Raw genomic sequence first — 17,728 nt, 5'->3', positions numbered from 1 at the left:
AGACGAACACGAAAAAATCAGCTGACTCCTTGAAAATATCAGTCAAAACTGTCAGTTAAGTTCGAAAATGATGGTTGTAACATTCGGTCCTTCGATAAAAACGCACACGTCGACCGTTGCCTTAACTACACACTTCAAACATCCGATATAGTTAACTCCAGCTAAAACCTAAAACTTAAAGCTCCAGTTGGGACAACCTGATCAAAGCTCGCAGCATATATACATATAGCGTATGGAGATATTATGTTCGTCACGACAGTACCTATATGTATGTTACCTTTGTGCCGTTGGAATACTGCATCATGAGTACTCTTGGGCGGTACGCCATACATTGGCTTGTGTTTGGTCAGTTCCAGTCGATTTAGCTCAATGTGAAAAGTGTGAAGAAATATATCAATTCATCAAACTCCAAGAGATTTTCATGTTTACGTAACAGAAGAGAATAGCTTACGTTAATTTCGTGATTTTTTATGTGATTCGTCACTAAACCGGCGGTTGCTAAGAACAGAGTTATGAATATTATGAGAAATTATTAATCGGGAAGTAGACAGTTGTATTATTTTTTAGATTTTTAAGAAAGTATTCTTGCAGTTTCATGAATCGTTTTGAAAGAAATGTATTTCGTTAGTGTAGCTCTATAAAATGAACGGTTATAGTGCAATAGTTATAGGTAGTCTCGTTGTAAATATATATTCAGAAAATACATACATAGTTATGTCATGCAAATAGTGTATGTATCGGATAGAAATTAGAAAGAAGAATCATCATCACATCAGTCAGTTATGATTTGGCAGAATTATTGTTGATGGTGTTTCGCGATCGAGAAAAATACATATGAAGCAAACAGATAAAGCATCGAAATGTTTTATTCTGCCGAACTACATTAAATTGTGTCGACAACTGCGAATTGCACCTATGTCAGTTGGCAGAGGATTGGTAGTGACGAGAGATCGGGCGGTCGATAGTGCAGTTCGGCAAAACGGAGCGGCAGGCGATCGTGCATGGCGAGGGCAGGGTGTCGGTGAGGAGGGTGCGCGTTACCTCGGGAGTAGGGGGGCGAGGCGCCACCGTGCGGAGTGCAGGCGGCGGGCAGCAGGCGCCGCGCCAGCGTGACCAGCCGCGCCGGGCCCCAGCCGCCCGCTGCGCCGCGCGCTGCCCCAACACACACGCTCACGCTCCGCCGCCGCACGCTTTATCCCGCACACGTGCGCATGTGCCAAGCGATTCGCTCTACCCCAACTCTATACTACCGCTCCCTACTCGCTATGATGCGATACTCTACGCGGACATGATCGACAAGGTACAGAACGAGAACGACACGAGATACAGCCACGCACGATCCGCCACCGCGGCGCAATCCTGCTTCGTTACGTCACTCCGCAGTGAGGGCGTGTCGCCGCCGTCGCGCTTCTCTGTGCTAAATCCAAAATGTGCAACCGGGGCCTTTTGGTGCGGCTGTCATATCGAGACCGTGTGTGGCTTGGTCGAGCAATCGTAATAGATCGAGACCTACGATGCAAGCTAACCTAGGAATGAAGCCGGCTGCGAATTGCGAGGCACATGTCGAAGGAAGAAAGCGATGCGGCGCGGACGGTACCGCAACGCTGTGAAGCAGACACTTACGGCAGCCGAAGTCTCTCTGCGAGGGCGGGGGGCGCACGTGTACCCCGATGATGGCCTCCATTGGCACCTCGGTGCGCGGGATGGATACTGCCGATGGAGGCAGGAAAATTGGTTGAAGCATGCCGAAGTTGCATTCTTCCAAGATGAGCGCCCGACATCCCGCGTGACACTATAACCGAAGAATCAGACTTAGGTCTATTTCACTGAAACTAGATGTAATTGTGTTGTGTGAGTGTTGAGATAGAAGGGATGTACGTACTGTGGTACCGCACCACTCGCAGCGGTAGCCGGTGAGGCACTCGGTGGAGCAGCAGGCGCGGCGGCACGCGGCACACTTGGAGTTGGCCGGCAGGTTGCCCTCGCGCCAGTGGTGCACGTGTCGCGGCTCGCTGCCCGCACAGTACGTTGCGTTCTCCTTGCAGTCCGCGGCTGCGAAGTCCACGCACTCCGCATGCACGTAGTACTCGCATACTGAACGAAATTTTGTAATTGATCAACTGGAAGCAGTTTTAGCGGACCCGCTTGGTCATTTAGCACTTGAGCCACAGAGTACCATCACATTTAGGTTCTACAAAATGGCATGTTACAATGAAGTGAAGCATGATCCGCACTGACAGATCAACAAAACAAGTAAACATGCAATGTAAAGTTACTGGTGGTAGGACCACTTGTGAGTCCGCACTTGTGAGTACCATCACCTCGCCTATTTCTGCTGTGAAGCAGTAATGCGTTTCGGTTTGAAGGGTGGGGCAGCCGTTGTAACTATATCTGAGATCTTAGAACTCATATCTCAAGGTGGATGACGGCATTTACGTTGTAGATGTCTATGGGCTCCGGCAACCACTTAGCACCATGTAAGCCATAAAGAAAAAAACGGGTTTTAAGAAACTAAACGTAAACATAAAACTAATTAGAATGTAATAAATTATTTAAAGACACTTACTCATACAATGTAAGGCTGGCAGTTCATCGAGACGTTTGCGACACACCGTACAGAACTTGCGCTTGTGATGTGTCTGCTCCGACCAGCAATGAGCCACCGGGTTCTGAATAAAATACAATTGTTTGATATTTTAATTAATTAATATATTTACTGACTGCATTTAATGTAAATAATTTTGAATAATATTTGCACGCCGACCTGGTAGAAACACGCTGTTCTATAAAATTACTATCAACAACTTTGTAAACCGTGTTTTAGCTAATAAAGTTTGATTTGATTTGAATGTTTAAATGCCTTACGAATTAGAGCTACGAGTAGCAATCTTCAAACGAATTGAAACCACTGCTGTTCGTTAGTGTCGTTAAAACTCGAGAGGGTAATTTTGGTCTTGAATTTTTGCACAAATAGCTGACCTGCTTACGAGCTGACTAGCTGACCCGGCAGACTTCGTAGTGCCTCAATCGATAAATAAAAGACCTAACATTTTGTATAAAATAAACTTAAAACAAACAAAAGGAATCCGTCCGACGGGTGACACATCAAAGGAAAAACAAAAATTGTTATTTTTATTTCATTTCGAGCATTTTCATATTTATCTACCTTTTAAACTTTTTCTGGACTTCCACGAATAATTCAAGACCAAAATTAGCCAAATCGGTCCAGCCGTTCTCGAGTTTTAGCAAGACTAACGAACAGTATTTCATTTTTATATAGTTTTATATAGATTTGTGTGCTTTATTATGCTTTGGCTTCTTTTTGCTGTGCTGTATGCTTCCCTTCGTTTGTCACTAGGGGCGCTGTTCCAACTCCATACAAGTGTGAGTTAACTTTTACGCGGTCGAGAAGTTAAAAAACTCGATAACATAATCGAGTGCTGCTGTAATAAATTACCTTGATCAGGCTCGGTGCCACTCCACAGCATGGTGTTACCACTTGCCCCACGCATCGCTCGTGCACAATGAAGTTGCACACTGTAACAAAAATCGAAAACGTCAAATTATCTTTTGTCTACGGATACAATAAAATCGTGTCTTGTAGCGACGTGCAGTACTGGAAATGTAACGTCCATTGTCTAGCTTTTCTACATTGAATTAAGAAAACTATTTACTTAATGTTATAAGAACATAGACAATATTAGATTAATATAAAAAACTTGTGCTTTTGAAATTTGTACAAAATATAAAACAAAACACTATCAAATGAGACATATTTTTAATATCCATTTATACTCTAGAGATGACACTCGCTCACCAAACAAAGTGGTAATCATCACACCTCGAGTGCAAGAGGTATTTTCTGTTTGTTTAATTGTCGGTTAATTATTTTCGCCATCAAATTCAGACAAGAGCTTATGACTTATCCTGGCACAACTAAATCGCGGGTCGCCGCTAAGAAATGGCGTCTTAACGATAAATAAAAAATCACACTCAACTGTCGGCCAATTTATCATTAACAATAACAACTGTAACATGATTTTGTCTATTGGTATTATAGGTATTTAAAAATCTGACAGTGTATTATTCATTAGACCCTAGACCTGACCACAAATTACCGGTTTATTTATTTCTGTCTATTTGCTTCTTATATATATATAGGTACATACTTGTCCGAGATTCACACAAATCTTACTGTATTGATTTTCATAAAACATTTCGACTAAAAGCTTATGAATGATTTTGAAAACCGGTTGGTCTATATTTCGTGTCGCAGATACTGCAAACTGCATCAGTAATATGAAAATGAAGCCATATTTGATACAAGAAAGCGTATCTGAGAAAAGGTGATCTTCCATTTTGAGTAAAAATTCATAAATTTATTATTCCAAATGACGCGACTGGAGCCACGGATACAATTAGTTACATAATATTTAATAGAATCATATATTTTTAATTTTTTTATTAATTATTTAGTAAAATCTACCTAATTTATAACCTTTAAACAAATTATTCTTAAAGTAAGCGACGATCAGAATACCAAATACTAAAAACCAAGGTTAAAAACGATCAGTTAATTTAATGATAATCAAAAATGTTGTCTTAACATATGTTATATTACCATCGGCATTAAAACTAATAATACTATTTTCCCACGAGGTAGGAAGACTTCGAAGGCATCAAACATAATAATATTATCAAATATATTATCTAGAAAAGATGTTTGAGAAATAACTATCGACTATATGTAGCAGTTATAGTTTGAGTTAAAACAATTGTTTTTTTTAAAATCTCGGACCTGATTATGTAGAATCGTTTTAACCATTCGTTCTGGTTTGCATCAAGTCCTCTTAGGTTTGAGGTTAGGGTTTAATAACTAGAGAGTTCGGTTCCGAAATATAGGTATAATGTAGGTATAACTCATCTTGAGGTTATAGTAGTAGTCATTTTTCATTTTAATTGGCACGCTTTCCTTACCGGAACCCGTAAACGTCAGAATCTGCATATTATTATATTGTATTAACTTGGCTGTTTCACCTTTCAAACTGGAAAGCATATCTAGCTCGCGGAGGACGACAAAATACTTTTTGCTACAACTAAATCTAGATGAGGATCGCGGTACGCTGCTAAAGTATTCAGAAATCGTCGCATATTCGTTTGAAAATCTCTCAGTCGCGACACGCACAGGAAGAACTGTAGTGGCATTATTCTAGGTACCAAAACGGTGCTCTGTTTACAATCGATAGTTACAAATATTTGGTGTGCACAATTGCACATTCAACTGAACGATCGGGAATACGTATACAGAGTGCCACATAAACGGCTTGAGCATGATTAAACTGGCGCAATACCGTGTTCCATTAATGAAAGTCCTGTTGCGTTTTCATTTTAAGACTTATTTTATGGTATGTTCTTATTTAAGGTGTTTTGACGTGACAACGTCTTATAATTCCATGGACCCGACTGCATGCACGAAAAAACATGACTCATGCGGCGTTACCTCGCTTTGAGGCGTTCCATTTAAGGCTTGAATTGCAAGCGAGAGCGCGCAACGAGCGACAAAGAGGTACATATGTCTCTCTCCTACTTGAGTGAGCGATGCATCCGCGTGGACAGCTGCTATACAATAATACATTTACATGTTTTCGTCAAGTATGAAGTTCAGTGAAAAGTGAATGTGGTGTCAATTGTCCATACAAAATATCTATCAAACAAATAACATTAAAATTGAAATTGAAAAATGAAACCATTCCATCAGTATTTTCTTATGACGTTGTCATGTTCAACTATCGTCAGTAAACCGACTTTATAGACAACCGATTTTTTAAATATCATTTTTCCTATTAGTCATCACAATCTGAATGCCTACACCCACCATATGAGGTCAAAGTCGCAGTTTTATGGTATATTGGCTGTTCCACCCTTCAAACCAAAACGCATGTTGCTCCGTGGTAGAAAAGGCTTTTCATGAATACAGGCAGGTTTTTTATTTAATATGCGACGCTATTTCTTTATCGTGGAAGACATTAGTGGAATTAAATACGTATTTTATTTGAAAAAGTGGTGGTAATTAACCGGCTGTTTAATCCCTACCTATTCGCTGGCGTAAAGGACTATTCCAGCTACGCGCGGGCGGGTAGGCGAGCTCACGGGTTCAACCTGAGAGAATTTGATAACACTAGTCCTAGCGAGGGCAGTGTTTCGCAGAATCTAATACTGGCTCTTCTTATTTTTGTTTTGAGGTCTAAGGTATAGATCATGTTTAAATTAGCTATTAAATGAAATCTTCTTCAAAACATAGTTCACAATTAATTGTTCTATAACAGTCACGAACAGCTCCGTAGGTACTATTTCTCCACTGTTTGTCTATTGATTTATTTTGTTTTTTTTATTGTTTTCTCTCCAGTAGCTATTGACGAACTTTAGTGTTACCATTAAAATTTTTGGAAACATTCAGTTTTTGATTACTTCAAGAGGCCAATAACAAAACAAATCAATGATTGTCATCAAATTTCGATCATTGTGTACATGTTTATTAGATAGACTACGGCTCGACGGATTTAGTTATTTTGGGCCATCAAATGCTTGTAATAATGTCCAAATGAGGTTGTTTTTGTTTTTCAAACCATTGTACTTCATGGTTACCGAAAACTACATTGACTGTTGCCATCTGTCGAATCAGTGGTTTTATTAAAGCCAATAGAAATTTCTAAAGTATAATTAATTTGTAATACTGAACATCCAACTTAAGCTTGTAATGTCATGAAGTATGGAAACAAATTTTTGGACATTTCCAATTTAAATCGTGTCTCTCACCATATGTGGAATGACAATACTTATGACACAAAAATTATTATATTGCCCTTTAATTGCTATGTTAGAGGTATTAAATGGTTCACTCTTGTTATGCTTCAAAATAAATCAGTTCCAAATATATTTCCAAAATAAGAACTTTTAAGATTAAATTTGATAAGTATCATTGAAAACAAATTGTGTTATGTACCTCGTGCGCTTATTATTATTATACATTACGCTTATTATTATACTTATCGTTGTGTGCATTGGTTAAATACAAATTACATGCTTATCTCATATTTATATTGTAAATAATAATTGAGATGACGTTTCAGATTAAATTTAGAAATAAAATTTTATGGGCCCAGAAAAGACAATTCCATTGTCCGGTAGCCATACCGTTCATATCATACTCGTGTCCTATCACCTGTTCTACGAGAAGGAATAATATTTTTTGGCTACGGTAACCACTTACCATGCTACGATGGTTTGGTATGGACACTTTCAATATGAGGCAGGATTAGGATAATAGTTGAGTGCAAATGATATGCAAGGAGTTGGTAATGGCCCGAGAATGTCACTTACAGGTTTCAGATTATTAACCATATAAATTGAGACACTAGCACCTGTGTGCTTAGTGCGAGTTTTTTAACTTTCTCGATAGCGTAAAAGTTAATTTTAATTTGTATAGAGCTCCAACGTTTGTCTACGTTTGTCGCTAGGGGCGCTGTTTCAACTGCGTACAAATTTGAGTTAACTTTTACGCTATCGAAAACGTTAAAATACTCGCGCTAAGCACATTGGTCCGTGGTTTTAGTTACTAAACTAATCATTAATAAGTTTAGCGCATGGTTTCAGACCGAATTACGATTCGGATTTTTGCTTCGAAGCCATTAGAAATCGTTTGGCGAAACAAACGTATCTACCTAAGTGTTTAGAAAAAACCGAAACATGTTATTGGTCTTCCCGGAAATTATTTACGTTGTAAGGAAAATCGGAACGTTTCAGAGTATTTACACGTCGGCTTAGGCGAGTGATCTCATTGTATGTACAAATAAATTATTAATCTATGATACTGTTACGCGGCGTGGCAAATTCGGAGGTTTCAGACAAATTCTTATTCGCTGATGAGAATTTTCCTGATATCAAGAATACGATTTCATTAGTTTAATGAAATTACTATACGTTACTCATTTCTTTTAGATTTAAACAAAAAAACCAATAACATATGCACATAAATAGGGAAGTCATTGAATTAAAGATCGTTTTTTAGCATAGACAACAACAAGTCTTTATTGTCATCAGCAATATTAGTGACACAGTCTACTGAGCTGAGTTACACCTAATACTTAAATTATTATTTTTACTTAATCACAATTGTGATTAGCATAAGATAATTAGCAAGAGTCAAACACCCCATATTTGATAAGCGATACTATAAAAAAAATTAGTAATTGTCAAATGAAGATCTTGTAGCATGAATTATTTGAAAGTAGCCGCCTCACGCGAATAATTGTGCATAAGTGAATTTCTACACTCTTTTATTGTACGTAATCATTGTCATTGTCATTGCTAATTTATTTGAGAACGAAATTAGTTCGAAGCGTTTTCGTGACTAGCCTTTTGCAGAAATAAAACGGAATCGTGTTAGATTCTATTTTATTGTGTTCTGAAAATTATTGTTTTTGTTTAAGTTGCGCTAATTGTCGAATAGACACAGGCAGTAAATGCTTTGACGATTGAATGTTCGTAAATAATTATTATTTTGTGCTCATAGTTCAGACGGTTACGAGAAACTAAACACAGTCTAACATTTACAGGCTTTTTGGAAAGGTTACAAACTGATAGGCAGCGGCTTGGCTCTGCCCCTGGCATTGCTGAAGTCCATGGACGACGGTAACCACTCACCATCAGGTGAGCCGTATGCTCGTCTGCCTACAAGGGCAATAAAAAATAATAATTACAAATAGAAAAAAAAAGTATCGAAACAAATTCACATCAAGCATCTCGCAATCCCGAAAAAGTATCTAAATTAATGTGTTTTCTGTTTTCGTATTCTCAATGCAATTATTATGAATTCATCTCAGTAATTTGAAGAGTAGGTTCGGTCGTTTGGAGTTCTCCGCGGCGTGAGTCGATAAAGACGCGCATGCGTACTGTATCACCGACGCGATCCATACGAGATGAGGAGGCTCTTAAGCGAATGCCGAGCTTGGTGGATTCAATGTCTGTGAAACATTGTATTTGCTAGTGTGTATTTTATTTACGGTAGTATTTTGTTTTATGCGGTTTCGTTTGCTTACTGTTACCACATTAGAATTTTAATGTTATTAAAAAAAATTGTTTACGTTTTCATCTAAAATATTAATTGACAGCATCATCGAAACAAATCTAAATTTATTATTATTTAGTACTAGCCGTACTCGCCCGCTTCGCTGCGCATTTAAAATTAACATTATTATTTATTGTCATTATGATTAGGGAGTCCAACATTCATATAAATATTAGCCTATCCATTAAGTACATGTATTTTCTACATGGATACCAAGTTTCAAGTCAATCGGATGCACGGTTCAGTAGTTATAACGGAACATCCGTAAAAACCACTGTAGATTTATATGTTAGTATAGATAGATTTAGTTTCTTTGCCACAAAACACTTCTATTAAAGGCAAATTAATTTTTATCGATACTTTAACTAAGAAAATATTGTACGTATAGCAAAGTATAGCTAATTGATAATTATAATTAACATAAAAAGGTGCCAATGATCATACGATCGCGATTTGCTTGAATACTTTTCTTGAGTTCACACTTAATCTTTATTTCCGGCCACAGTTCCGTTTTAAAGCCCCCTCGACAAGCAAACCGTGCGTTTATTGACACGAGTGCGTTATACCTAAAAATAACCAGAAATCGAAGCACCCGCTAAGGCGCTCGTAGGTTTCCGGACCTATTAATGTATCGAGCGACTGAGATCTTTTACGATTCAAATATAATAATCTAGGGGCTATTTCTTGATATTGATAGGCAACGGATGCAGTAGACTTGAAATAGAGCTTGGTACCTAATATATAAGAAACCACATCTTTACGTATTCACTCGATCCGTTGACATTTTTACTAGAAGCCTGCAACTCTAACACTGGGATTACGCATACCAAGCCACACAGTGGTAAACGTACTCTCTCATCAAAGAGTTTACCCATCGAGACACAGCCCACTGAGTTTCTCGCCGAATCTTCTCAGTGGGTCGCGTTTCCGATCCGGTTGTAGATTCTGCGAAGCACTGCTCTTGCTAGGGTCAGTGTTAGCATCACTCCGGTTTGAGCCCCGTGAGCTCATCTACTAGTTAAGGTTACGCTAAAATAGCCTCTCAAGCCTAACGGCTTAGGTAAAAAAAAAAAGAGTCCGATGTGAAACGTAGCATATATCATCAGCCCGCTGAGTTTTTAGGCGGATCTTCTTAGAGGGTTGCATTTTGGATTCGTGGGTAGATGCGTTTGCGAAGCAGCTACCTTTGAACTGTTGGATCTCATTCGGGGTCTGGGCGGATGTTAACAAATCTCACTCTTTCTGGTTGAGCCTGTGCTCGCTTATTTATTCTGGTGAATTTGGAAACGCTTCTGGGACGTCAGCAATAATTCCATGCCAAAATAGCAAATAGGAAATGTTGACATCGACCTAATCGCTTATGGCCAAATTTGTTTATATAATACTAGCTTTTGCCCGCGAATCCGTCCGTGTGGAATAGGTACTTTGGGATAACGCAAAATTTTACCCTCCACTTCATTTATGTAGAAATTGTATTTTTACTGGTGGTAGGACCTCTTGTGAGTCCGCACGGGTAGGTACCACCGCCCCGCCTATTTCTGCCGTGAAGCAGTAATGCGTTTCGGTTTGAAGGGTGGGGCAGCCGTTGTGACTATACTGAGACCTTAGAACTATATCTCAAGGTGTGTGGCACATTTACGTTGTAGATGTCTATGGGCTCCAGTAACCACTTAACACCAGGAGGGCTGTGAGCTCGTCCACACATATAAGCAATAAAAATAAATAAATAAAAAGTAAAATATTTTTGTATTATAGAATGTTATGGAGCTATTTAAACCCCTATTTTGAAACATTATTTATTGGTGCTCCACTTGTATTGGTCCTACCGTGGTGTTAGCCTATAGCCTTCCTCAATACATGTTAGCGCGTTCAAACAAACAAACTCTTCAGCTTTATAATATTAAGTATAGATTCTAAAAAATTAAAATACACGCTAAGTTAGCGACAGTATTATTAATAATATTAGTATTCGTCATACTATCATATTTTGGACCTGTCTCCCGGCGAGGAAATGATTCCATAGAGCGCCTTGTCGTTCAGGGTAAAGTGGAAGGCACCAGAACGCGTGGAAGGTTGTCCATGCGATGGACCGTCCAAGTCAAGTCGGCAGTTGGCGGTTTTTTGAATGAGTGTACCAGGCTCACCACAAACCGGGAGAAGTGGCGATTGCTCGTGGGGCGCATAACATTTGCCCACAGCAATTATACTGAGTGACGACCACTGACAAGAGTGATACGACACGACAAAGGAAAATAAATAATAGTTTAAAAAAACTAACGCACATACGCTTTTATAGAAAATCCAACTAAAAAATTGATAATAAATTTTAGTAAATTTGAATTAAAAATAGTGTAAGAAAAAATGATTATATTGTAAAAAAAAAAGCGTGGGGTGCATGGTATAAGGTTTTTTTTATATATATATTGAATTGTCATCGGTCCTTAATAAGTATACCAAATTTCGAGTTAATCCGACGTTTTGAAGGGGGTCAAAATCATGTTCAAAGATTCCGTTACAAACATACATACGTCTGAAGCTAATAAAAAAGCGTATTAAAAAGTATACCTCGCTCCTTTTGTTGTTGACTGGAAGAAAATTCTTTTAAAAGTCACGCTCGCCTCTTCACAGCCCGTGTTAAATAAACATATGGTGCCGACTATATCTGGTATGTGCTCAAGAATAAAGTCCCGAATGCACCTATAGTTAGCGTCGTAATGAACCAAACTGAATAATATTGGTTGCATTGTAAACGCGAAGTCGATTGGTGTGAGATCACGTGACGTGATTGAAATAACCTCGGCCGAGGTGATACTGGTAGCCAGCGCGGCACCTCCGCGGTCTTATAGCCGCCGACCTACTCCGAAAACCAGATGTCTGACTGCATTTCAAGAGGAAATATTAATACGACGCAGGAAACGATTTTGGACAGTCAATGACGAAAGTCGGTTAAGATTTTTGCAAAAATTCTCAATTCACGGTCCGCCTTTAAGGGCTATTAACAAAGTTTGCTCGAAGAAAGGTGAATCTTAAGTTATAATATAAATGGAACATCATTCTACAATTTTCAGAGAGAGGGTATTTCTTTTTGTACATCAAAAAAAAAAACAATGCGAAACATAACCAAAAAAAAAGTACAATTGGCAGTCTTATCGCTAAGAGCGATCTCTTCCACAGAACCATCAGGTGGATAAGAATCATTTGGAAACGAATTACACGCGGTGTACCTACTAATCAATTGAAATATGTACATATACACATACACACATACACAAAGCATATACGTATACAAAAACCATACATACAAATATGAACAATGTAATAAAAAATTTACTTCTCAGCAAAATTAAATTTTGAAGTCCTCTTGGCCTAAAGGATAAGACGTTCGGTGTATTCATATCTAGCGATACACCGGTGTTCGAATCCCGCATACAAAATCCAATTTTTCTAATGAAATACGTACTTAAAAATTTACACAATTGACTTTCACGGTGAAGGAATAACATCGTGTAGAACAAATCTAAGCAAAATTATAATTTGCGTAATCACTGGTGGTAGGACATCTTGTAAGTCATCGCACAGGTAGGTACAACCACCCTGCCTATTTCTGCCGTGAAGCAGTAATGAGTTTCAGTTTGAAGGGGGGGCAGCCGTTGTAACTATACTAAGACCTTAGAACTCATATCTCAAGGTATGGAGCATGTCAAGGATGTCTATGGGCTCCGATAACCACTTATCACCAGGTGGGTCGTGAGCTCGTCCACTCATCTAAGCAATAAAAAGAATTGCATAGCTTAGCTACTTTTTTTATTAGCTTAAAAGAAGCAATTTCCTGCATTCGACTTTGCAAAATTAAGTGCTCCTTCCTTCGCTCCTTCTGTTCGTCGATTTCCTGTCATAAATGTTAATACAGGCGACGCGTTTCGTTCCGTCCTTGTAACTTCCCGGATGCAACTAGCTCACGCTTCCTGCAGCGCTCATTAGCCACATAGTATATGAGGTGAAGTAATCTCAAACTAACATAAATACCTTAGAGGCAGTCTGAAATTTCCTGCCACGCGATTTATATGGTGAAGGCAGGAAGCTATAGGTTTTATAGGAAACACGAGAGACGTAATCCCGAAATAATAACGTGTGGTATATTACTCAGCACGTATATTATGATAATGCTTATGTGTTTTCGTTACGACTGTACTTTTTGGCTCGTGTCGCTATGAGCAAATATGAAATTCAGGTATTTGTTAAAACTACACTCGCGTTACCTGTTGTCTGTTGATGGAACTATGACAGACTATGCTTTTCTTAAAGGTCACAAATTTTAATTACTGTACAAGTTTCATAGCAATAGAACGAATGATTATTATCGAATGCACTGGGCCTTTACTGGTGGAAGGACATCTTGTGAGTCCGCACAGGTAGATACCACCACCCTGTGTATTTCTACCGTGAAGCAGTAATGCGTTTCGGTTTGAAGGGTGGGGCAGTAGTTGCAATTATAGTGAGACCTTAGAAACCATATCTCAAGGCGGGTGGCGGCATTTACGTTGTAGATATTTATGGGCTCCGGTAACCACTTAACATCAGATGGGTTGTGAGCTCGCCCACCAATCTGTGCAACAAAAAAATGCATATTATATTTATTTCCGTGCTACCAGCACCATACCTATGAGCCGGGACCGGTTTTGTTACAAAAATCGATCATTATTGTAATGTAATTAAGCATTGTTTTTATTTAATTAAGCTCAGTATAATATAAGCATTGTCTTTTATTCGTAAATCGAATTAACTTCGCTACGAATTCATCAACATGTAAATGTAAATAGTATCTATAGCATTATAGTCGGTTACTATTAGCAGGCCAGTCGTGGTCATGTGGAATCCTTATTTATTATAGCCTTGACAGCTGTTCTCCATGGTTCACGAACTGAGGCTTGGCGCACTCATTCAGTGTGGTTTTGGTAAGGTTCTTCACTCAGTGTGCTAGTGCCAGTTTTTTAACGTTCTCGTTAGTGTAAAAGTTAACTCAAATTTGAATGGAGTTGGAAAGTTTGCCTACGTTTGTCGCTAGGGGCGCTGCTCCAACTGCATATATGTTTAAGTTAACTTTAACGCTATCGAGAACGTTAAAAAGCTCGCACTAAGGACACGGCGTCCACGAGGTCTTTTACCGTTGACCTTAACCTGACACCAAGTTTCTCGATAGACTTTAAATGAACATCAAACCGCAAAACCCTGTATCTCGTTCACTGAATTTGATTTAGGTACGTAAAAGACAAACCGTTGTTTACGTTAATTCTTAAAATATCCATAACAACAGCATATCCCGAACACAGTCAGCCAATTAACGAAATGAGTAAGAGCGGCTCCGAATAGACACGGCTAAACTTAGACTCGTGTAGACATGCGTACACACGTACATATCCGTAACCAAACTCGGACATGTGCGGCAGGGTTGTCGGTTATCTGTCGATTTATTTATTATTTCGATAAGATTTATTTCGATAAAATTATAATTTGCGTAATTACTGGTGGTAGGACCTCTTCTGAGTCCGCACGGGTTAGTGCCACCACCCTGCCAATTTCTGTCGTGAAGCAGTAATGCGTTTCGGTTTGAAGGGTGGGGCAGCCGTTGTAACTATACTTGAGACCTTAGAATTTATATCTTAAGCCTATTTATGAATCTTGAAATCCCAGTTTTTCATTGTTTAAGATTTCCAATAAATTTGGAAATTTGCACACGCATCAAGAATCGATGAAAATGCAGTGATTATATTAATTCGCTCTAACATTCTCGTCAGTATCAAAAGGATAAGAAAGATGAAATTAATTGTTAATTCATTTTGTTGTTTAGGCGTGTTTTTTTTTGTTTTTAACGTACATAATATACACATACCTACATAGCCTACATATTATTAATAATTAATGTAGATGGAGACAAGACTAGGACGTGTGGAACCTGGTATTAAGTGGTCGTTGGAGTAAATGTAGATCCGCCACTCATCTTATGACCTGGGACCACGTTCTGAATTCCGTTACATGACTGTCACACCTTTCAAAACGTAGACAATGCTCTTCTGCAGATATATATAGCACAATATATGCCCAATATACACTCTATCACTATCAAGACAGCGAAAAATTAACACGAGATTTATAAAAACAAAATTAAAATCTGTTTATAAATTACTAGCGACCCGCCCTCGCTTCGCTTCGGAAACATTAAAACACACATGAAACCAAAAAAAAAATATTAAAAAAAAATTAAAAAAAGTAGCCTATGTTCATCAGGGACAATGTCGGCTTCTAATGGAAAAATAATTTTTCAAATCGGTCCAGTAGTTTCGGAGCCTATTCGAAACAAACAAACAAACAAATCTTTCCTCTTTATAATATTAGTATAGAAGTATAGATATAGATAAGAGATCACTAGACTGCACTATCATAAACTATTGTGCAATGTCAACGTTTGAAATATATTTTTGAGAGGGAGCGTGAAAGAAAGAAATAGAAATACAATCTATATAAACCTTTACGTTACGGAGAAGAGACAGAGAATCCCTTTTCACAAACCTGTTGAAAATTTTTGAATGCTAATACCTCAGAATTTTATGCGAATTTGTCTATTGTACTACTCCTTTTCGTCACTCTATAAGTAATGGTGTTACTTACTAAACATAATCAAAACTACTGTTAACTGTTAACTGTTAACTGTTACTGTTAACTGTTTACTTTCGGCTTTTTCATTGTCTTTCGTGGTCACAGTCAGTCGTCGTCACCCACGACCAAGAAAGTTGTAAAGCATTCAGAACATCGCAAATAATTTCATCAAAATATAAAATACGAGAGTAAATCATAAAATTATTTTTTCTCGATTTAATCGATTCCAGAAAACCAAAGATATTAGTAAACTTTTTTTTTAAACTCGTATTTTTTACGTCACTATCTATTCCATAGACTACAAGTCGATTAAACAACCACCGAATATGTATGTATAGTTACTGTTCTATTTATTAAAGAGTTATATCTGACGTTTCTAAAATCATGTTATCTACCGTGATCCAAAGTATTCAAAATGCATTATGGTGCCAGCGCTATCTTGATGGTCTAGCTTTAGATATTTAATTATCTAATTTTTTAAATATTTCATTAGTAGTTAAAGTTTTTTTTTATAAACAATACAATCAGGGCTGGCAACCTTAATCTTTCACACTTACAACACCTTAATACATTACAATGTTTACATATGAATGTTTATCCCTCGCATTCGTCGTATGCGCTTCATCCGAACTGTTATTTTTGGACCTTTAGACGTTTCCACTTTTAATGGTGCAATTAATTTTGATTTATGTATTAAAGTGGTTTAGTTTGACGCTCTCAGTATAAATTACTGTAGTACGTACGTAGTAAAAATGCGCTTTAAGCTTGTACATCATGATAAAAGGGTTTTAAAAAGCTTTTGTGATTGTTATAATTTAGAGCCAATTTATAATAAGTCTATCAAATATCCGACAATCGTTTACGTGTTACATACGGAGGTAATTTTGAAAATTTGTGATGACATAGCATAAATAGCTTATATTTTTTTCCTACCTAATCGTTGGTAGTCTAAAAGTGGCTATTTTAGCTACGCTCGTACTGGTAGGTGAGCTCACGGGTTCAACCTGAGAGAATTGCTAACACTACCACAAGCAAGAGCACTGCTTCGCTGAATCTACCACCGATCGGAATCACGACCTACCGAGAAGATCCGGCGAGAAACACAGTGGGTATAATTTATAAGCATTCCTTCAATCACAATTACAGATTATTGTTTAACGAATTTATTATATTTATTTATAAATTTATTTATTTATTGTTTAACGAATTAAAATCTACTACCACTATGTTGACATGTTTTTGCTGGCGAATATATCTAAGACGTATTTTTAATAAATTAATGAGTTTAAGATAGGCTATATGATCGTGTATCTAGCATCAATGGGTGAGGTTAATCAATACCATCTACTATTACGAGTATCAAAATTTTGTCCTAGAATGAATGACAATCGAAGTTCGTTCAATGATAATCGTGAATTCTTGTCTGTTGTTTTAGATGCGTTTCGGCACCATTCCCTAGAAGATCCGTCGGCCTATAGGACGCAGCACAGAATCCTAGCGCCGCCGCATCATCCGGAGACCGCTGCCGATATTGCTGACGAAGCGCCTCCAATCGAAGTGAAGCGTTAATCATGCGATAATATACCAATTTGAGGGTAATTCTTTAAAATCGATTTCAAAAACATTCCGTTTAATTTATTTATCTTTTAAAATTTATATTGTTTTCTCTCTATAATCGTAATTAAGTTATTTTTGTACAGAAGTGGATGAACGAACTCAAAGGTCTAACCAGTATTTAGTTTTTAATATAGTCCAGAGACAATCTTATTGAGAATGTGGTCAATTATTTTGTGAGAGAGACTTTGACTATGTCATGTCATCTGTCAAGGGTTCACGTGATTTTTATGAGCAAACTGCCTCAAATCAATTTGGTCAAAATGTCCGTGCATTTACGGTATTTCAGACTTTAGGCGATGCTGAAAGAATTGTTGGTTGACATTTCATCAT

At 37.8% G+C, this 17,728-nt stretch overlaps 1 protein-coding gene across 7 annotated transcripts in view; it reads right to left on the bottom strand.

Moving 5' to 3' along the window:
* The window catches only part of LOC114239891 (diacylglycerol kinase theta), a 53,284-nt gene that overhangs the window by 12,719 nt on the left and 22,837 nt on the right, over positions 1-17,728 (bottom strand). For 5 of the 7 annotated variants that reach the window (XM_028170311.2, XM_028170313.2, XM_028170312.2 and 2 more), the window contains exons 2-6: positions 3,458-3,537; positions 2,567-2,669; positions 1,883-2,094; positions 1,624-1,792; positions 1,042-1,152 (exon numbers count right to left, since the gene is read on the bottom strand). In XM_028170311.2, the coding sequence (XP_028026112.2) occupies positions 1,042-1,152; positions 1,624-1,792; positions 1,883-2,094; positions 2,567-2,669; positions 3,458-3,537 (675 nt within the window). The remainder of the gene's footprint in view (positions 1-1,041; positions 1,153-1,623; positions 1,793-1,882; positions 2,095-2,566; positions 2,670-3,457; positions 3,538-17,728) is intronic. The other 2 variants (XM_028170316.2, XM_028170315.2) reach the window with 1 other exon arrangement.

Source organism: Bombyx mandarina, chromosome 06 (assembly GCF_030267445.1).
Source record: "Bombyx mandarina strain Sakado chromosome 06, ASM3026744v2".
Classification (NCBI taxonomy): Eukaryota; Metazoa; Arthropoda; class Insecta; order Lepidoptera; family Bombycidae; genus Bombyx; species Bombyx mandarina.
Note: the sequence above shows the minus strand (reverse complement) of the source record. Positions and strands in the feature narration are given on the sequence as shown.